Source organism: Castor canadensis, chromosome 5 (assembly GCF_047511655.1).
Source record: "Castor canadensis chromosome 5, mCasCan1.hap1v2, whole genome shotgun sequence".
NCBI lineage: Eukaryota > Metazoa > Chordata > Mammalia > Rodentia > Castoridae > Castor > Castor canadensis.
The window spans coordinates 28,951,456-28,975,157 of NC_133390.1; the positions used below are offsets into that span (position 1 = coordinate 28,951,456).

The 23,702-nt window shown below is 33.4% G+C and overlaps 1 protein-coding gene across 4 annotated transcripts in view; it reads right to left on the reverse strand.

Moving 5' to 3' along the window:
• The window catches only part of LOC109699252 (multidrug resistance-associated protein 1-like), a 96,438-nt gene that overhangs the window by 50,727 nt on the left and 22,009 nt on the right, over nucleotides 1–23,702 (reverse strand). For 3 of the 4 annotated variants that reach the window (XR_012447905.1, XM_020183880.2, XM_074072887.1), the window contains 7 exons: nucleotides 14,836–15,090; nucleotides 11,555–11,620; nucleotides 7,720–7,857; nucleotides 6,504–6,650; nucleotides 3,334–3,418; nucleotides 3,171–3,237; nucleotides 2,681–2,807 (listed from right to left, as the gene is read on the reverse strand). Coding sequence is in view for 3 of the 4 variants with exons in the window: in XM_020183880.2 (XP_020039469.2) it covers nucleotides 2,681–2,807; nucleotides 3,171–3,237; nucleotides 3,334–3,418; nucleotides 6,504–6,650; nucleotides 7,720–7,857; nucleotides 11,555–11,620; nucleotides 14,836–15,090 (885 nt within the window). In the remaining variant the exon portion in view is untranslated. The remainder of the gene's footprint in view (nucleotides 1–2,680; nucleotides 2,808–3,170; nucleotides 3,238–3,333; nucleotides 3,419–6,503; nucleotides 6,651–7,719; nucleotides 7,858–11,554; nucleotides 11,621–14,835; nucleotides 15,091–23,702) is intronic. The other variant, XM_074072886.1, reaches the window with a different exon arrangement.

The window sequence follows — 23,702 nt, forward strand, 5'->3', positions numbered from 1 at the left end:
CTGTACACTCTGTAGCAATGAGATATTTAAGGTACTTTATGAGGTAGGTATGTATGCAACTATTAGCCTCTTGATTTCTATCAACTACCTCAAAGATCAAAGATTAACATTTAATGCTTTGTTGAGGATGTTAAGACAGGGACTGATTTTTTATCAAAAACAATATAATTCTGATTTGACCTGATCTTAGACACAAAAGTAATTGCTCTTAAATTTCCTTGTGAAATGAAAAATCTGACCTTTGATTAAATAACATCGTAAATTAGTCTGCAGGTGAAAAATATTTTGCATATTTGTGACATATCAAACAAGTTGAACAGAATAAATTCAAGAACACAGGAGAAAAGATTGAGAGTGAGAAAATGACATAAAACAAAAACTAAACACTACACTGAGTGATACGGTCTTATATTAGTATTACAATTAAGAAATAGCTGATCAATGTTCATAGAGATGTACATATTTCCTTTTATATTATTATAATTATTATTCACCTCCCACCTGCAAAGAAAAATACATTTTTCATTTCACTCATACATTTCATTTCAATAATGAAACTTAAATAAAAATTTTGTTAATTCAAAAATAGTCTCCAAATCTCCGATGTCCCATCAATGAGCCCTGAACACTGAATACTCTGCAAGAACTGTGTTTAGAGTGCACTTTTGATAGTGAGAGGAACAGAGGATCTTAGAATGGATGCTTGCAGAACTTGAATATTGTGATATAAACTATGGCTCAAAAAAGTGATCATCTGAAGCACTGAAAAACAGAAAATCACACACAAAATCACTTTTAAAACTAAATGTTGGATCAGTTATGCCAGTACAATGATCATTTTGCTGAAGTACAGTTTATCAAGATGAAACCAATTCAAGTTAGGAAATATTTAGGGAAACAATTCAGAGTGTGATACTTCAACTTTTGGCATCAGTCCAGTTGAAATGCGTCCTGAAGTCCCAAGTAACCAGTTATATAGACAGATAACATCTTTTAACTTACATCTATACTTCAATATAAATAAAGGGAGTCCCCTCTAGTTTACCATTAGCAATGGAACTGTTATGATTTCCTTCATCACCATGAATACTTTAAAGGATTCAAAGATATAAGAAATAATCCTTTAATGTTGCCATAAGAACCTCAACAATCAAAATGAAAACAATGCCAGTCATAAATATCCATAGGAGCTAGCTGACTGTGCCAGAAACTAGCTAGGTCTTTGTACATAATCTTATTTAATTCCAACCCAGGTTTTAAGCTCATTATCATTATTAATCCACTAAGTGAAACCTAGAATTGTTATGTTTATATTCATCAATTCCTAATTACATTTCAAAATCAAATAAAAGGCTACACCATCTCTAATTCTTTTTTCTTATTTTTCAAAGCAGAATTTGTTGTTTTTTATGCTTTTATTCATTGTTTTTACAGTTTACTTAAACATTTGTCATAATTGACTTGGTATCTCCTCACTAGACTATGAAGTCTGATTGGAGAGAAACATATCTTATTCATGTTTGTTTCCTTGGTACTAGGTGCTAAATGCACAGTATATGCTCAAAAACTGTGTAGTGAATACTGCTGAAAAAGCTAAATGAAAATAAAATTAACATGAGGCTCATTGTATTTGTCTAGAAAAAGTTAAAGTCATCTTTAACTATAGAGAAAGTGCTAATTACAAGCACTATTAAGCACACAGGGCTATAAAAACTGTATGCTTAAGAGCAAAAAGTAGGTGTTCATTAGATTAATAGACTTAAAAGGCTTTCTTTAAATGTTATCTTGTTAGAAAAGTCATGGGAATCATATATGATGCTAGGGCTTAGTAACAGTAATGGTGGAAGAAAAAGGAATATAAAATTTAGTCACTAGAATCACAAAAGTTTAGAATCAAGAAAGATAGAAGGCTATGAAGATACATTGTGAAGAGAGTTGAAGGAGCTAGAGTTGATTTTTCTCAGAGAGGGAAAAAAGTGAGTGTGAGGAGAAACAGTTTCTCCAGCTTGTCAGAGAGGAGAAGGTGGTACTGGGCTAGTACTTTAGCTAAGAGTCCATTAGATCTAAGGAAAAACTAGTTCAATATTCTAGTTTTTCAAAACAAAAGCAAGAAAAACAGCTGATTAAGAACTTGTTCAATTCTTATAGTATCTTATAATTTTCATAGTATCCTAAAGTCTTTAAGAGAAGGGAAAAAAAGGCTGAAAGTAGACCTTCCCATAATTCAAATGTTAAATGTAAGCTATTAACATAATTACTTTTGTGAGGTTTCTCTTAGGTCAAAGATTCTACCCATGAGCAGTTACAAATGCCTTAGAAATGGAATGGCCATAATTACTTAGGGAACCTTATAATGAATGATAATTATAAAACTAATCAAATTTTAATAGAAATCACATCCATTTCTCTATAATTGGTTTCAATTCAGTTAATATTATCAAATAATTACCATAAGCACTCATAAATGATTTGCTGAAGAATTTGGAGAACAGAATCTTGTTACTAACCCATCCATAGATAATCAATTTCTATGGATATTCAAATTTTGTTACAAACTAGAAATGCCCATTAAATACTTGGATCCTCAATTCAATTTAATGAATTCTTATTGACCCTAGTGACAAGTTGGCTATTGCCACTTCCAGTAACATATGTTACAAAAATGTATTAATGGTGCTACCTTTCTTTCAACAACTCCTGTAAGTTTCTCCATTTCCCCTAGAATAGCAGACAGCACAGATGACTTTCCAGACCCAACTTGACCTACAACAGCCACCAAAGCTCCTTCTGGAATCTTCACGTTCAAGCTGCATCACAAGAAAAGGAAAGGAAATGATATAGGAACTATTTGTTTGGGTTGCTTTAAATGTCATAAAGAAAAGTTTTTAATGTGTCTTTAATATATATTCTTAAGAATGTATATTCTTATTTATAGATAAGTCACTGTAGACATCATTAAAGTTGTTCCTTTTATATTTTTCTACACTTAGCTTTCTAAGCTGTGAAGAACAAAAGAATAATAAAGTGATACAGCAAGAGTGAAAGGCACAAAAACATTTTAAAATGCCTTATTAATTTCAACATATTTATCTTGTAAAGTTCTAAGAAATAATAATATTGTAGTTATAGAATTCAGTACTAAAATTCTTTTTCCTCAGATTATGACTTACTTTTTTAGTATTGGAATTCCTGTTTCATCCCAAGAGAAAGAAGCATTAGTAAACCCAATTGCATGATCTAGAAAAAAAAATTCAACAATGCAGATTAGACGATAACTAATTACCTTCTACCCAGAAGCCCAATAAATATTAAATGCAATGAGTTAGTGCTGACCTCCTACATAGTTCATTTCAATATTTTGAGATAGAAGCTCTTCAGAGTTGAGAAAGTCTTCCAAACGACCCAATGATACCCTTGTCTATTAAAATAAATACACAGAGAATTTATGTAGGGTTCAAATAGAACTTAAACTAGAACACATTTATTGTGATTTACATCCTGATTCAATGTTTTGATGCAAATTTTAAATATACATGTAAATATAGAAAACATAGCTTGAACTGCTTAATGAAAACGAGTTCATCCTTAAAAAGAAAAAACAGTTTCAGGGAACAGAGATCAAAACAAGTATCATCTGTACAAAAGGGCATAAGAAAAAACAGCAAAAAATCCTCATAATTCTAGAAAGTAAAATAATTTATTAAGTGATAATTATACAAAGTTTAATTTTCTTAGATTGAACTTTCTGACAAAAAGTTCAATCTGTACCAGACAAAATTACATATATTTAAGATATACAGCATGACTCGGGGAGGGCAGTACTGGGGTTTGAACTCAGGGATACTCACTTGCTAGATAGGCGCTGTATCTCTTCAGCTATACCTCCAGCTCTTGTTGCTCTAGTAATTTTGCAGATAGGGACTTTTTCCCCAGTCCATCCTGGACTGTGATCCTCCTACTTTGTACTTCCTGCAGTAGCCCTGCAGGGATGATGGACTTTTTTGCCCTGTCCATCCTGGATTGTGAACTCCCTACTTTGTGCTTCTTGCAGTAGCTGTGATGATGACAGGTGTGAGTGACCACACCCAGACTTTTTCTGTTGAGATGGGGTCTCACAAATTATATGCCCAGACTGGTCTGAATCCATGGTCTTTCTAATCTCAGCCTCCAACGTAACTGAGATAATAGGGTGTGCCACCACACCCACCTACTGATTAAGATGATGTCTAGTGAGCTTTCAGGACTATAGGATGAGCCACCAGCACCTGGTTTTGCATAATGTTTTAATATACATATATATTTTAAAATGATTAATACTATCAAGCTAAGTAATATAATCACTACCTCACATACATTTTTCATGTATTGTGAGATTATTTAACATCTACCTCTTACTAAATTTTGAGTATACATTATTATTGAATATAGCAACTATACCCTAGTTCTCCAGAACTTACTCATTTTATAATTGAAAGCTTGTACTTTTGGTTACTATCTCTCCATTTCTGCCCTCCCATCCCCTGGCTCCTTGTAACCACCCTTCTACTCTCTGCATCTACAGTTTTTAGACACCACATTTAAGGAAGTTTTTACAGTATTTGTCTTTCTGTGTCCAGTTTATTTCACTTAGCATAATATTCTACCATACTGTTGCAAATGGCAGTATACACTTTTGGGGGGGGGCGTTGTAGAGAAGGGGGATACTGAGAAGGGAGAAAGAGGAGACTAATTTTCTTTATATGTTCATCTGTCATTGGACACTCAGGTGGTTTCAATGTCAAGGCTACTGTGAATAATATTAGAATGAACATGGACGTGCAGGTATTTTCTCAACATAGTGATTTAATATTGCTAGACATTACTAGATCATATGATAGTTCTATTTTTAATTTTTGAGGAACTTCCATAGCATTTTCCATAATAGTTCTACTCTTTTAATTCATAACAACAACATGAAAAAGTTTTCTTTCTGTTATATGTGAGTCAAACCTTGATATCATCTGTCTTTTTGGTAATGGCCATCTTAACATACATGAGGTAATAGATGATTGTGGTTTAGAAAGGTTAGGTTTTAAAAGCATCTTCAAGATTGGTGAATAAAACCTGCTTCTGAAACTAAACAGAATCATGTGCATTCAATTTCATTAAAATAGCTGTATTACTTTTTATGTTAGGATAAATAAAATCACATTTTCCTAAAGTAATTTATATGAAATTCTAGTGCACTTTTATTTTGTGCTAGATGACTTCTATTGTTAACAGCAGCTGTAAATGAGCTGTCATTTTCTTTACCAAGCACCTCATATTTGTATATACAGGTGCTTCTTTTTCTTTTCTTTTTTCTCCTTTGGACAGTGTTTGTACTGGTGTTAAGGATCAAACTCAGCCCTTAGGCATACTAGGCAAGTGCTCTACCACTGAGCTATAGCCCTAGCCTAACAGTTGTCTTCTTTACTTATGAAGTGAAAGCAGCAATAAACCACTAGGTAATGGAGAACACTATGAGGTATCAAACCTTTAGCTAGATTCTAATCATGAAAGCAAAACAAAACTGTTACTCCAAGAACTGACATTTGATTTCAGAGAAGTATGCTATGAAAACAAGTGGTAAATGCATTACACAGATAGTACTTGTATGCCCTCTGTTGGTTATCATCAGTAAAATATTATGAAAAGGGAAAGATGTAACAGAAAATGACTTAAGTGGTATTGACTATCCATTTATGGTGCTCTTTATTCAAATAATAAGAAAATAAGAAAAAGGCAAATTCTCAAATCCAAAGACATAAAGATCTTGGATCAAAGACCTGATTCCAATAGTCAAAGATTAACTTTGTTTATGATCTTAGACTTGAGGAAAAGGTTTCAATGGAGGATGCCAGAGAACCAAACACTGCATTCCAAAATTCTAACAGACTAAAAATCTGAGGTCAAAAGGACTAATGAACTGACATGTTTGATTTTCTGTGGCTTTAAAGCCTCTTACTAATTGTACAGTCTAAATAGATTCTAGGGGCTAGAGATTATAACTAAAAGCAGGCTGAACCAGAAATCTCACGTGAGGTTTGTCATTAGACTCTTAGCCATGCACGTTTCTCTGCTTGTACTGCTTGTTCATTCAGTACTGCTGAAATGGTGCTGAACTCTGGGAAAACATTTGGATCCAGTTTCACATAAAGCTTCTAAATATAAATTTTCAGTGGAAAATGGAAAGTGAACCTGGTGATGGCACAGTGACTAACTCCAGCTTTCACCAATCTAAGTAAAAGAAGTCAACATTTATTAATGAAATAATGGACATATTGAAATATTTAAATGTCACATTTGTTAACTACTAAAGACATGATGCCTCCACTTATACAATGTTCTTTATTACACAACTAATAAATGATACAGTGTTAAAAACTACACAAAGGGCAATGCAATAAACAATAAAGACAAAAAGTACAAAAGCATATATTCAGTAGAGAAATGATTTGTAGGTTAAGGATACTTGGGATTACCTGGACCACAGCTGAGATCACTGTTGGTAAATCAAACAGAGGAATCCTCAAAATATTAAACAAAGATATAGATGTGAACACTTTAGTAGCTGTTAAAATGTTTCCTTCATTCAGTAAGAAATAGACACCAAACGTTGCCAGAGATACCTACAAATAGATATATGATTTGTTCTTTCAAAAAAATTCATTGCTTACAGCGCTATGAGTTGGCGTGTTTAAAATGAGGGAAATAAATTTTAATACTTATTTCTTTACTGATATTCAGTACTGTTTCTGAAGAATACAAAATATGCATTTAATACAGATGACATGATCATGTGTCTTACATGACAAATTTAAGAACATGCAGTCCAGCTCTTTTCTTAAAACATCATATTCTCACTAAAGCTATATATTCTCCTTTAAAATTTACACTAGTTTATCTTTTCTTCACAGAAGTTTTATGTAAACTTATTTTCCAGATGTATGTGTAAACATTAAGACATAAAAAAAATGCTTTTCTTGTATGATAAAATTAAGGAAAACATGAATAAGTCATAGTTAATAAGTTTCTATTTGATAAGTTTCACTTAGAAAAGGCAAAAAAGTTCATTTTTACATGAAGTGGTGTATACTGTCATGTGCACAATCCTGGCTTAAGCAAATGCTTCTTTTATAAGTCAGATGCAAACACTGCTTTCTCTTCCATAATATACACTGGTTGTTTAAATTAATCAATTATTTTAAACTACCTCTGAAATATAGATTAATTTATTTTAAGAATTAGGAAGGAATATGTTTAATAACTGAGAAATTTGGAAAGCAATAAAGTCATATATAAAAATACAGATCCAAGAGAACACACACTTCCCCTTCTTTACGAATTTTGTAGCTGGGTGCTGGTGGCTTTTGCCTGTAATCCTAGCTACTTAGGAGGCAGAGATAAGGAGGATTGCAGTTCAAAGCCATCTGGGAAAATAGTTTGTGAGACCCTATCTAAAAAAAGACAATCATAAAAAATGGCTCGTGGAGTAGCTCAGGGTACTGGTGTTCAAGCCCCAATACCACAAACACACACACACACACAAAGGAATTTGTCCTCAAATCTGCAAAAACTAATGACTGCATTTCTTGAAAACCTTAATTCAGACATAGAGTTCATCTCATATACCTTAATTCCTAGAGAATCTATAAATTGAAATTAAAAAATAAAACATGAAATATTAGGTAGACTCACCAAGAATGGAATGCAAGTTAATGTGAGCATAGAATATACAGCAAGATACCTAGATGATTTCTGAAATTCCAACTCCTGATCTCGAATTTCAATAATCTTATTTCTATAGGCAGGTTCCCATGCATAAAGTTTGAGGATCTGTAAAGGAGTCAGATGGTGGCTATTTGGTAATCAATATACTAGAAGGGAAAAATGCACACATACAAATACATACTACACACACAAAAAAATCTATGAAGGTAAAAAAATGGTACACTGATAAAGAAAAGCAAATTGCTCCTACTTTTGACTAAGTCAAAATGTTTCCTGGAATTACTGGGCTTTTGGTGGGGGATAGGAGGAAAGAATCACCATCCTCCAACCTTATTTCTTTAAGCTATCACACTTTTTTCTGAGCCAGACTCTAATTCCCAGCTCTAGGCTTGTGCTCTACAGCAGGTTCTGTGTAGAGCAATTCTGTCACTCTTCCTGCTGGTCCAACTCTCAAATCTGCTTTCTCCCCATTTCTTCACAGCTGGACTTTTCTCCCTTGGGAAGAAATTGGCTTCTACATTTCTTCAACGTCTTGGGAGTTCAAACCATTCTCTGAAATGTGATTGGCCTTTTGAGATTATAAACTATTTTCTGAGACAGAAAATGTAGAAGCAAAATGTATGATCCTATACACATCTGAGAGAGGGAGACAGGGTGGGGGAGAGAGAAACCTATATTCAATTTCTAGCTCTCTTTGAAGTGCTTACTTTTATGTGTGTACTATGACTGGGCTATGGTGTCTAGCTATTTGGTTCAACACTCGTCTACACCTGGCTATAAAGATTTTTTAATATGTGATTAAGATTTAAATTGGTAAACTTTGAAGAAAGCAAATTATCCTCCTATATTTTGGGTGAGCCCCATCCAATTAGTTGAAGACCTTAAAAGAAAAGATCAAAGTTGCCCAAGCAGGAAGGAATTCTGCTTCTACACTGCCTTTAAACTCAATACTGCAGCATCAATCCCTGATGGAATTTCTTATCTACCTGCCTGTTACACAGATTTCAGACTTAACTCATGAAATAATGAGTTCTTGCTCTCTCTCCTTTTTTATATAGAAGAACTGAGAATTGATATATAACATAGATATAACATACATAGGCATGTACTATATGTAATACATATATATGGTACATATAATTGACATATATGTATATATATTCTCATATATATCTATTTGTCTGGAGAACCATCTTTGGTTCTGTAAACTCAGATATTACACTTAAATGCTCAGAGTCTTGGTTTCCTAAATTCGTGGGAATGAGAAATGTTTTCTTGAGGTTTACAAGAATCACATGGGGAAGCAGATACAAATTGATAAGTATGGCACTTGGCACATAAATAATGGTTAGTAGACAGTAATTATCATCAGTATTATCAGTGAGAGGAATTATGGCACTTTTTATCAACCCCCAAGGGTGCTGACTGCTCACAGTTTTAAATTACACTAGTTGACTGTCATTTTGACTGCTACCACTTTTTGAGCCTAGAACCTGCTGAAAAATGCTTTGTACTCTGGGACGTCACTCAGATCTTGAGGAAATGTTCTTCTATTTTTTTCTACATTGTAGTTGTCCTATGGAAAACACATATTTCCTTCTGTGAATATCAATATTTAAAACATTTAAACATATACTGTTCTACTTTTCTATGCAAAGGCTCTCAATCAACCAATGAGAGACACATTTGAATCATGTTACTTTAGAGTGAGCTTATTAAGTAATCATGGCTAAATTTCTTTTTCAAAGACCACAATCCTCCTATCTATGGCATCCTGCATAGCTGGGATCACAGGCATGTGCCACCACACCCAGTTTACTGACTGAGATGAGTCTCACTAATTTTTTGACTGGGTTGGCCTCAAATTACCATTCTCCCAATCTCTAACCCCAAGTAGCTGAGATTATAGGCATGAGCCACTGCATCCAGCCAAGGATATTCTTAACTTAGATAATTAAGTGGATATCAGTTCCTTTTCAAGGTATATTTGATCTAGCAATTTCTTTCATCTCAGAAATCTACCATTTATTGAAAATTCTACACAGCATGACACAGAACTTCCTAGTTCTAAGGTGAATCAGTATATACATATCATTCCAAATACATATGCTGTATATGTAATAATAAATGTCCCAGTGATTTTTGGTCAAGACCCCAAGCACAAGGAAGCACAAATCCAAAAGAGACTATTAGGATTACAAAAACCTTCTGCATAACAAAGGAAGACAGGTTATTCTTGTGACAGCTATTGCTGGTGAGTATATGTAGAAAAGAACACCTTGCACACTGTGGTAATATAAATTAGTACAACCAGTATGGACAGAAGTATGGAGGTTCCTCAAAAAATTAAAAATGGAACTACCATGAGATCCTGCTAACCTATTTCTGGGTAGTTATTCAAAGGAATTAAAGTCAGTGGGCCAAATACATATCTGCACTGCCTTTGTTCATTGCAGGACTATTCACAATTGTCAAGAAATGGAAAACAATTCATGTACATCTACTGATAATTGAACAAAAAAATGTGGCACACATACACTGTGGAATATTATTTAACAACAAAAAGATTTAAATCCTATCAGTAGTAAAAACATGTATGGAACTGAAGATCATTTTGTTAAGTGAAACAAGCCAGAAACAAAAAGACAAGCACTGAATGTTCTCACTCATATGGGAATCTAAAAAATTACCTCAGAGAAGGTAAAAAACAGAATGATGGTTATGAGATGCAGGGGAGGATAGGGGCTGGAGAGGAATGGGGAAAGTTTGATCAAAAGGTACTAAGTCACAGCTACATAAGAGAAAGAAGTACTGGTGTGTTACGCAGCATGGTAGATAACAATAGCCAACAAAAAGGTACTTCATATTTCAAAAAGTTAGAAAAAAGTATTTTGAAAGTTTCATCATAGAGAAATGATCAATGTTTATACCTGATTTAAACAATATGCAATATATAGTTATCAAAACATCACATGCAGCTACATTAGTATGTATAATTTTATGTGCTCATGTATCACTAAAAATAAATTTAAGGACAAGCAGTTGAATGTCCACTTAGCAAGCTTGAAGCCCCAAGTTTAACCCCTGCACTGACAAAACAAAAAAATTAAATTTAAAATGGGTGCATCAAACAGAGAATTTTATTTGTGAAGGTCAGAAAGAAATTCCAGGAGGACTTTGCAAATATTGCCCCTCAGAAAATTCTATTATGGCATAATCTAGAAGAAATTAGATTTGAAATCATATATATATATATACACACACATATATATACATATATATGTAAGTTTATAAAGCTTTATTTATTTTACTGCAGAGAAAACATTAGTGGCATAGATGAAAATTTGTTTTCTAGAGAAAAACAATTTATACCATATCTTTATAAGATTAACATTTATAGAAACATTTCTATCCCACATACAAGAATATGGATGATAGTTCATCACTTCCCCATGGAAAACTGCTTTTACACTGATGATGTCATCTCATCTTTCTCATTTGCCTAATCCAATTCTTTCCACATAATTCCTCAAAATAGGTAATATTTGTGTCTTTAAAAATATTATACTTAGTTATTGGCTGAGAAACAAAAGAAAATGCTTGCATTTTATTTGGTTTTGCATTTTAATGCTATTTTAGCAAAATGAATTCATAAGCATCTCAAATCTGAAATCCAGCCCCAACAGTTACATATCATATATATGATCACTTTGAGACACTGAGAACACTACAAACTTACTGATGGACCCACATGTTGCTGTACTCTAAATAGTCAAACCAAAGACATGTCCTTTTATGTTACCTTTATTCCATGTAGGATTTCTTTCAGTAGTTTTATCTGTTTATCTTTGTTCTTTGTTTGGCTTTTCTATTTAATAGAAAAGAAATAAAATCATATTTACAAAAGCTGTCACAAACTTTTGCTGATATGGCAACATCTATCTTTTACATGTAGTCTATTTTCTCTATTTTATGAAAACTTTCTTGAGAAAAAACATCTTAGAATATTTACAAAATATTATTACACTAATAGTATAATAATATATGTACATATAGGTAACTTATGAGGAACAATGAAAAGAGTATAAAAATAGTAGAAGATATATATTTACTTACTGTGATTTGTTTAAGATTGAATAATAAAATAACATTCACATTTATAATATTCAGATATATATCATATATATAAAATCTCAGAAGTGTCACAGGAATAAAATAAAATTTTTGTAAGTTTTATCTAGTTTTAGTAGTTCTGGAGAATCTGAATAAATAAAATATATTCACTATATGAGCTATTTTCTTTTCAAAATACTATGAATTATTTTATGTTTATTTTTTAATATTTAAAATTGCAATATTTTATACTTATTATTGTTTGGATGTAGTTTCTTAAGGGTTCCACTAACATTGTCACTATGTCATATGGAATAATAAGCATTTGTACATCTTGTATGGAAAATATTTACAAGTTAATACCCATACTATTTTTGGTAATTCAAAATCATACTTCTGTTTATCATACTTGTGCATAATATTTTGAAGATTTTAGGACTCTAGATCAAAGTCTCCAAATTTTATTTATTTTAGTTTTTATTATTACTGTGCTGAGGGTACAACATGACATTTACATGTTGCAATATATCATATTTGAATTCACGCCCTCCATCATTCTCCTTTATTCCACTCCCCTACACTCCTAGAATAGTTTCAACAGGTCTTATTGTTCCTTTTACAAACGTGTACATATTTCTATAACAGACATACTCTTAGACTTTTTCCTTATATCCTTCCCTCACAGTGGTACCAACTCCCCAGACAGGACCTAGTTGGCCTTCCTGATCTCCATTTTTGTAAAAAAAAAATTGATATTTTGTTTTTTTATGATAGCTATACAGGGTGTTTCTATTTCTAATAGCTCGGCTTTAAGTAGCATTCTTTAAAATCATAATAGTTTAAAATTAATTTATTATTATAAACAAACCTATTATTCTAAACACTAGCATTTTTAATACTTTGCTTCATAATTACATGATCACCTTTATGATTAGTCAGCTTTTCTTTTAAAACATTAAATAAATATGAAAATTTAAATTTTAATCACTTAAATATAATGAATTAATAAATCAGTATCTCCTTTCTACCCATCTAATTCAACTTCATAGGTAACAAAAGATGGATACTGTATATTCACACTCATAAAAATAAATTGACAGTTCTATATCTTCCTTTACCTGTCTCCATCATACACATGTGCACAAATGCATTCATATTTTAAAGGCTGTATTGATAGTACATATGTAGATACAATGTATGCACCCACATAGACACTCAAAGCAGAATAACAACTGTAGAAAATATATATTTACTTAATGTGATTTGGTTAATATTAAATAATAAAATAACATTCCACATTTCCAAATCTCATATATATATATATGTATATACATATATGTGAATATACATATAAAATCTTATATATATAACATACAATTTTATATATATATATATATAATATACAATCTTATATATATATATATATATATATATATCTCAGAAGTGTCACAGGAATAAAAGAAACTTTAAAAATTTTTATCAGTTTTAATAGTTTTGGGAAATCTGAGTAATTGAAATATGTATTTTCTTATATGAGCTATCCCCTCCCCTTATTCATGGCTTCACTCTCCATGGTTTTAGTTACCTATAGTCAAGAGTGGTCTGAAAATATTAAGGGAAAATTCCAGAAATAAACATATCATAAATCTTAAATTGTGGGATGTTCTGAGTAGCATAATCAATCCACTCATCCTTCCTGGGATGTCAGTCACCCCTTGGTCTAGCCTACACATGTGGATGCTATATACCTGCTAATCACTTAATACCTATCTTGCTTCTCAGACTGACTGCCACAACACAGCAGTGCTTGTGCTTATGCATCCCTTATTTTACATAACAATGGCTCCAATAGTGATGCTGGCAATTTTATTACAATATATAGTAATAATTATTCCATTTTATTATAGTTGTTGTTAATCTCTTACTGTGCCTAATTTATAAATTACATTTTATCATAGATATTTATGTACTGTATTTGAAAAAAAACATTGTATATAGGGTTTGGTATTGCTGAGGTTTCACACATACACTGGGGATTTTGAAACATATTCACTTCAAATAAAGTGGGTCATACCACATACATATATACATGCATATGTATTTCCTTAATTTGCTTTTTCCTTTATGACTGACACATGTCCATGCAGTACATTGATATTATGAATCGCTGATCCATTTACATTAATAAAATATGTTTTCATAAGCAATACATCTGCATCTATATCTGTATCTGTTTAGTTAACACATGAAGTCATCTGTCTCTCTCATGGCAATGTGACTTCCTTCAGTGTGCTGGGCTATCCCATGTGTTCATTCTTGTAGTACTGACACATGGTGGGATATCAAAACATATATTGATAGTATGATGAGTAATTGACTGAATGTCAGAGAAGAATGTCAAAATGAGTTCTGAGAAGAATTCACTGTCTATTCGCTCCTTGCTCATTCTAGCACATGGACTCTTTCCATTCTTCAGACAACTAAGCATACTCCAGCCTGCAGGCTGTGTACATTGTTCTCATTGCTTCATTTATCTTTGCCTCAGACATCCACATGGATTACTGAGGATTTTCCTGCCTCAGCATATAAAGGATCACCCTCTGCTCCTCTATCACCTTATCCTTACTTGCTTTTTTATATATACAAACTAGTGTGAGGCATTATGCATTCTATTCATTTATTCACTTGCTTGATGGTTGTCTGCCCCACTACCCTCATGAGGGCAAGAACTTGTCAGTTCTCACTGCTGTCTCTGGTGGGCTCAGAGCAGTGACTAGGACAAGAAAGATGCCTAATCAATATTGGTTAAATGAATGAGTGAATGACATATTTGAATGGTTTCCATCTACACAATCTATACAATACATCTATTTTCCATCTGTATAGAATTAACAAGATGGTATTGTCAGCTGAAGTCAGAAAACTTGGCTTCTCTTAGGTACATGCAACATGAACCAGTGATTTTCTTACCTTGAGTCTTTTCACTCTCATTGCAACTAAAGCATTTATTGGTATAACCAACACAAGCACTGCCACCCCTGCTAACACTGCTGCACCCAGCTCTTGCCAAAGAAGTGAGATGGCCATCAGGATTTGGAAAGGGGCTGACCAGAGGAGATTGAGGTTTGCAGTCAAGTCCATGAGCTGTTGGGCATCTGTTGACATCAAGTTAATGATTTCTCCAGTGGAAAATCTTTTTTGAGAAACATTTGATAAGTGTAAGGCCTGTAAAAAGAGAAGCAAATTATTTCAGAATTCTGTTTATACAGCCTGTTAAGCAATGGGGACTTTTCTATTCAGTTGTTAATGTATTCATACAATGAGACTGTATAATTTTGAGACCTAATTTTTAAGTAAGGAAATATAATTATTGATCAAAGTGCAAAGTTTTTTATTTTATTTTTTTGGGACAAGAAATGATTTTTTATTCATTTATTCATATCTGCATACATTGTTTGGGCCATTTCTCCCCTCTGCTCCCTGTCTCCTCCCTCTCCCCCCAACTCCCCTCATTTCCTGGCAGAACCTGTTCTGCCCTTGTCTCCAATTTTGTTCAAGAGTAGACATAAGCAATAATAAGAAAGACACAGTGTTTTTGCTAGTTGAAATAAGGATAGCTATATAGAGAGATTCCTAGCATTGCTTCCATGCACAAGTGTGTTACAACCCAAATTGATTCATCTCTACCTTATCTTTTCACTAGTTCCTGATCACCTTCCCATATTGACCTCTGTCTCTTTAAGGTTTCTGTATTAGCTCCTCTAGTGCAAAATTTTTTAATTCAATGCATAATGACAGCAACAACTGATGCCCAAGCAAATAAGAAAACTGCATAATATTTGAATTTACAAAACTGCAAGAGAAATTTATTCTGGATATTTTGAGGATCTTCTCCACTTGGAAGCACCCTCATAATGATAAATGTTATTAATAAAATGTAAAAATACAAACCAAACCAACAAATATCAAATAAATACTGGTAAGGAGTATTGTGCATGAAATGATGGGAAATTATAAAAGGAAATAGTCCGACTTCTCATGATGATTATAATCTAGCTATGGGTTACACACACACACACACACACACACACACACACACACACACACACTGCACACACATACATTCACATAGGCACATTCCAAGTATACAAACAGCTAATGAGGTCCATAGGAATGTAGAGAGATATAATTATTGGAAAGGCTTCATGGAGCAGATGAATATTCATCTTTTCTTCCAAGGTCAGATTCTCACTTCCCATCTATGCATGTTATTTAATATTTATTTATTTAATATAATAATTTCAAGACAAATAGTTGGTAACTTCTCACTAAGGATGCTAGCAGAAATCCATTTATTTAATTCCCTACTCCTTTAAAATCCCCAATGAAACATGTAAATATCTAAAAGTGATGGCTCTTAGGTGCACAGGAAACCAGGCAATGATCCATTCATATAACAAATATTTATGGAATTTCAACTCTACTGATATAAACAGAGACAGAAATGAGAGTTGGGGCTACCAAGAGGAAATGGGATAAAGGAGACACTACAAATAATTTATTCACCAAGTTAAAAATACAAAGGAAAAGCCACAGTGGACTCATGGAGCTATGCCTACCTTCAAGCAGAGGGGCTTAAACACATGGCAGGTGGGGTATGGGGACAAACAGAAGGGCTGCATAATCCTGGGAAGTTGATAAGGCACTGGTCACCCCACAGGATGGGGCTCTATCTCTACTGCAAGGTTCAATATTCACTTACATTTCTGCAAAGCAAACTGGAGACATTTCTGCTACTGACTAGTAAAAAGAGGATAGCTGCATTGGAGCTAAAACAGAATAGAATGACTACTGCCATACGAAAAAGGGAAAAAGAGTAGCTATTTTACAGTTAAACTTCAAATCATATCTCTTCCAAATATAGCTTTTTAACCTCTAACCAACTATAATGACAAAAACAACAATGGAAGTGCAAGTACTTCCTTTCACATTTTAATAAGTCCATAATAATTTTGAGAGCAATCTACTAATCTTTACTAGAATCCTCCCAACTTATAATTGTGAACATATATAGGTTCTCTTTCCCTACCCTTCTATAGCTATTATTTACAAAAACACTAAAACTTGGGTAGTTCAAAATAACTGAGTTATCCAAGGAAACAAATAAATATCTTCCAATTGTAAGGAAGAATTATAAGAAACATGAGAAGTATTTGAGAATCTCCTCATAATCTTTATAGGAAAAGGACAGGATGCCCATCAACAATGAATTTAAAAAATCCAAAACTTAAAAAACTTAAGGGAAGCATCTAAAGTTCAAATGGATGCTATGATAAAATACAATTTATAAACTGGTAAAAAAATCTTAAAAAACATTCCCCTGAAATTAGCCAAAACATTTTAGAAAATGAAGTGAGCTGGGCACTGGTGGCTCACGCCCATAATCCTAGCTACTTGGCAGGCTGAGATCGGGAGGGTCACAGTTCAAGGCAAGTTCAGAGGCAAATAGTTCATAAGACCCTCCATCTCTAAACGCACAGGTATGTATATATTTACATTTTTTTAATATGTAGAGTCATGAAGAATTCAATTTCTAGAGCAGAATGTTGGGGTTTCAAGCCCAACTTTTCCATTTTATTTTATTTTAGTTATTTTTTTGTTGGGTGGGGGTATATTGGAGTATCTGCAAAAGTTCTTACAATGTATCAAATATGTCATATTTAAATTATCCGCCTCCACTGCTCTCTTTCATCCCCTCTCCCCCAATTCCCGGAACAGTCACAAGTATCATTTTGGACTCCCCCCACCTCCAGGCAGAACCTGTTCTCCCCTTTTTTCCCTCCAATTTTATAGAAGAAAAACCATAAAAGACAGAAAAGGTAGTAAGAAAAACATGCAGTTTTGTTAGTTTGAGATAAAGATAGCTATATAGGGAGAGTCCTTATGTTGTTTCCATGTACATGTGTATTACAACCCAAATTGGTTCATCTCTCCCTAGTCCCTTTCCCATAGTGGCCTCAGCCAGTTCAGGATTACAATATTTGCTTCTGTACAGTGAGCATATCAATAACATTCAAATTTTTGGTTTTCTTCCCTTTCCCCATCCCTCCCAAGCACGGCTTCCCCTTAGTGTATGACCCATGTCCAATAATATTACTGCATTTGTTTTAGGTCTATAATCCACATGTGAGGGAAAACACGATATTTTTGACTTTCTGAGCCTGACTAATTTCACTTAAAATGATGTTCTCCGGTGGCATCCATTTACCTGTGAATGACAAAATTGCATTCTTTGTGGCTGAATAAAATTGTGTATAAATACCACATTCTCTTGATTCATTTATCAGTAGTGGGCATCTTGGCTGTTTCCATAACTTGGCTATTGTGAATAGTGCTGCAATAAACATGGGTGTGCAGGTGCCTTTGTAATAACGTGACTCACATTGCTTCAGGAATACCCTTAGGAGTGGAATTGCTGGGTCATATGGCAGATCAATTTTTAGTTGTTTTTTTTTTTCAATTTTTAGTTTTTAAAGAAGGCTTCATATTGTTTTTCATAATAGTTGTACTAGCTCACATTCCCACCAGCAGTGTATGAGGGTTGTTTTTCCCTGCGTCTTTGGCAACATTTGTTGTTGTTGGTGTACTTGATGGTAGCTGTTCTAATAGGAGTGAGGTGAAATCTTAGTGTGGTTTTGATTTGCATTTCCTTTATGGCCAGGGATGGTGAGCATTTTTTTTATGTGTGTTTTAGTCATTTGGACTTCTTACTTTGAAAAAGTTTGGTGCTGTTCAGTTTCCCATCTCTTTATTGGGTAATTGTTTTTTTGTGAGTTTAGTTTTTTGAGCTCCCTTTATATTCTGCTTATCAGTCTCTTGTCTGATGTATAGCTAGCAAATATTTTTCTCCCATTCTGTGGGTGGCCTCTTCAATTTAGAGACCATTTCTTTTGTTGTGCTGCAGCTTTTTAATTTCATGTGATCCCATTTGTCAATCCTCTCTCTTAGTTGCTGAGTTCTATCAGAAAGTCCTTGCCTATTCCTATTAATTCAAGTATATTCCCTGCTCTTTCCTGTACTAGCTTCAAGGTTTCAGGTCTAATATTAAGGTCCTTAATCCACTTTGAGTTGATATTAGTACAAGGTGGCAGGCATCGATCTAGCTTCAGTTTTCTGCATACAAAAATACAGTTTTCCCACCAACATTTTTTTAAGAGGCTGTCTTTTCTCCATCACATGTTTTTAGCACCTTTGTTGAAAATTAGGTGAGCATAGCTGTGTGGATTCATATCCAGGTTCTCTATTCTGTTTCACTAGTCTTAATTTCTGTTTTTGTGCCAGTACCATGTTGTTTTTATTGTTATGGCTCTGTCATATAGTTTGAAGTCAGGTATTGTGATACCTCCAGCACTGCTCTTTTTGGTCAGTATTACCTTGGCTATTTGCTCTCTTTTGTGTTTCCAAATGAATTTGAAGGTAGATTTTTCAATCTCTGTGATGAATTAGGATTTTGTTGGGAATTGCATTGAACATGTAGATTGATTTTGGTAGTATAGCCATTTTTACTATGTTGATTCTGTCAATCCATTAGCATGGGAGATCTTTCCAAGTTCTGTACTCTTCCTTGATCCCTTTCTTCAGTGGTTTGCAGTTATCCCCATAGAGGTCATTTACATCCTTTGTTAAGTTTATTCCCATGGATTTTATTTTTTTGGGGGGGTATTGTAAATGGAATTATTTTCCTATATTCTTTCTAAATCTGCTCATTGTTGGTGTACAGAATGGCTACTGATCTTTGTAAGTTGATTTTGTATCCTGCTACTTTGCTGAAGCTGTTTGTGGTGTCTAAGAGTTTTGGGGTGGAGTTTTTTTGGGTCTTTGAGGTATAGGATTATGTCATCTGCAAATAGCAACAGTTTGACTATTCTTATACATATTTGTATTCCTTTTATTTCTTCTTCTTGCCATTTTGCTCTGGCTAGGAATTCTAGGACTATGTCTACTAGGAGTGGGAGAGTGGTCACCTTTATCTTGTTCTTGAATTTAGGGAGAATGGTGTCAGTTTTTCCCAATTAAGTATGATATTGGTTATAGGTTTGTCATATACAGCCTTTATAATGTTGAGGTACATTCCCTCTATTCCTAGTTTCCTCAGAGATTTTATCATGAAATGTTGAATCTTATCAAAGGCTTGTTCTGTATCTATTGAGATGATTGAGTTTTTATCTTTGCTTCTGCTAAAATGCTGTATTACATTTAATGATTTGCATATGTTGAACCATCCCTGTGTCCCTGGAATGAAGCTGACTTAGTCATGTGAATTATCTTTCACATATGTTGTTGGATTCGGTTTGCCATTATTTTACTGAGGAATTTTGCATCAATATTCTTTCAGGAGATTGGCCTATAGTTCTCCTTTTTGGATGTGTCCTTGTCCAGTTTGGGGATAAGTGTAATACTAGCTTCATAAAATGAGTGAGGCAGTGTTTCTTCCCTTTCTACTTTGTGGAAAACTTTAAGGAGTATTGATATTAGTTCTTCTTTAAAGATCTGGTAGAATTCAGTGGAGAATCTGTCATGTCCTGAACTTTTCTTTTTTTGGGAGACTCTTTATTGTTGCTTCAATTTCACCACATGTTATAGATCTGTTTAGGTTATTAATATCCTCTTTGTTCAATTTTGGGTGGTCATAAATATCTAGAAATTTGTACATTTCTTCTAGATTTTCCAATTTATTTGAAAAATGGGTTCTCAGAGTAGTCCCTGATGATTCCCTGGTGTTTGTTGCTATCTCCCCTTTTTCATTTCTGATTTTACTAATTTGGGTCTTTTTCCTCCTCATTTTAGTCAGATTTACCAGGGGCTTGTCTATCTTGTTTATTTTTTTCAAAAAAAAAAACCCCAAATAACCAGCTTTTTGTTTCATTAATTATTTGTATGTTTTTTCTGGTCTCTATTTCATTGATTTTTGCCCTCATTTTTTATTATTTACTTCCTTCTGCTTACTTTGGATTTAGCTTGTTTTTGTTTTTCTAGGAGACTGAGATGTAGCATTAGGTCATTTATTTGAGATCTTTCTGTGTTCTTAATATATGCACTCATGGCTATAAACTTTCCTCTTAGGACTGCCTTTGCTGTGTCCCATAGTTTCTAATAGGTTGTGTTTTCATTTTCATTAAATTCCAGGCCAATTTCTCCATTTTAATAGCTTTTTGATTATAGGTAAGTTACCCAGAAGATCTGTATTTAAGTTTCCTTATGATACATACGTAGGTGTAATAGCTATCTATGCACTAAATAATGTTTAAAACACGACCCAAACCATTATTATTTTATAAGTAAAGAGCAAGAAGGAAACATTAAAGAGAAAAACAGAAAATATATTCTGTAATGAAAACAAAAACTTCAAACAAAAAACAGCCAGAAAGTATAGCCAAATAAATTAGAAAGCAGCATGTTCTCTTATGTTGGAAAATTTGAGAATTCTCCAGAGAAAAGAAAATCCTCATAAATACCTAGGCAGGGAAACACCAGGACAAAACAGGTAATCCTAAAATGGTGTGTGGGGGGTTGGGGTGGGCAGGGATTGGCATCAGCTCTCTCTGTCATCTTATTATCAAAGGCAGTGTTGCAGAAGTGATCAGGGTATATGGAGAAGCTACTTTGATATCTTTTCATCAGAAATATAAATTCCTGCAGACCATGTGAATAATACTCAGAATCCTCACTAAAAGTAAAATTATGTCCACCTATCTTTAAAAATAGAAATTTTACTTCAAGAACAAAAACACAGATACCCTTGTGTGGCAAGGATGGTTTTGGCAGTATTGCTTAGTGGTCAAAAAACATGATTATAGAAGACATATTATTACATAACCATTAAAAATGACTAGAGTTATACAGAAAAGATATATAGTTCTTAAACACAAAAGTTAAAATGAAAAAATTAAAAATGTGTTCAAAATATTACCCAAATTTTGGAAAATAATAAAACCTTCCTAAATAAAAGAAAAAGAAGACACCATATGTACTTTGGGTGAAGATGTAAATTAAAGGAAAAAAATGGATTAAAGAAGAGGAAAATGCCAGAAGTAGGGAAAAACTACAGCACATATAAAGTAACCCATCTATGTATTTATTTAAACATATTTGTATATAAGAATAAAATATCTAAAATTTAAAAAGATGAAACATAAAAATGAGTCACAAGGAAATTATGTTCACACAATATCTTCTCAGTACTTTTTGTTCATGAAGCACTACTAAGTAAATAATAGATCATAAAAAAATCTATTCCTAATATGCATATTGTAAGAAAAATATATATTCAAAGAAAATATACCAGTGATTATTTTTGGAGTCTAGAATTGTAGGTAGTTGTTATTCTTCTTTTATATTTTATGCTTTGTGCACATTTCTCTTCAATGAACAAGAGAACATAATCTTTAAAATTAATTGCTGAATAGTACTCCGTTGTATGTTTATCAGTTATCAGCTGCTCAATATTTAGACTGCTTCTGCATCTTAGGTATTGTGAACAGTGAGGCATGAGCATAGGAGTGTAGATGTCTATTTGAGATCTTGATTTCAATTCTTTGGGCATATATCCATGTTCCTAGATCATAAGATCCTCTTTTAAATTTTTTTTAATAACTTCCCTATTGTTTTCCATAGTGACTTTGTCACTTTGCATTCCTACCAATATTGTGCAAGAGTTCTGTTTTCTCCAAACCCTTGTCTTTTTTAAAATTTTTGTGGCAATAGTCATCCTGGGAGATAAATAGTGATATCTCATCATTGTTTTGACATGTATTTCCTGATGATTAGTGATGATTGACACTTTTATCATAAACATGTTGCTCATTTTGATGTCTGCTTTGGAAAAATGATTATTCAGCCTTAAAAAATAAGGAAGTACACATAGATGGATCTTGAGGACATTATGGGAAGCGAAATAAGTCAGGCATAGAAAGACAAGTGATGATTTTACCTAAATGTGACACACTGTCCAAAATGGTAGTCACTAGCCTGGCTAATTGATTAAGTTACTAATCAATTTAAGTTTAAATTGATAAAAATTAAAAATTCATTTCCTTAGTCCTACTAGTTACATTTCACTGTTCAGCAGCCAGATGTGACTAGTGGCTACCATGCTGCACAGTGTTGATATAGAACATTTTTCAAAACATAAATATTCCTACTGGATGATGTTTAATGAAGAAATGCCCCCAGACCACCCATTTTAAGTCCAGAGTTAATTGATGCTGCTTTTCAGTCATGCCTTTTTCTACTGAATCTTCAGAAATACTACTGGAGCCTGGTGCCCTGAAACAGAGCATAACAAAATCTAATTTTGAGACTCCAAAACTATTTGTGTGTGTGTGTATGTCTGTGATACTGCGATTTGAACTCAGGATCCCCTGCTTTTGAGGCAGGTGCTCTACCACTTGAGGCATGCCTCCAGCCCATACAACTCATAGACTCTTAAGGTCACCAAGTAGAAGAAGTTCCATGTTCTTCCCCGCAAACTTACAAATGATATTCTCTAAACTTTGTTCAAAACTAATAGGAATCATGTGAATAATATCAAATAAGCAAGTCCACTTCTTGCCAAGAAAAGGATCCAAGACCAGCTTTAGTAACAAGTCCCTGATGGAGAAGAACCGATTTCAGATCAATATGGGTTATGTTAGGATCTTGAAGGTATCTAAATATTATACAAATAAGAATCCTAAAACTGTAAGTTGAATAGCCCAAAAAATGAGCTTCATAAATAGAGACTTATGTTTCCTACTCAACAGTAATCAGGAAAGCAGAATCCACTGAAGAGACTTGGT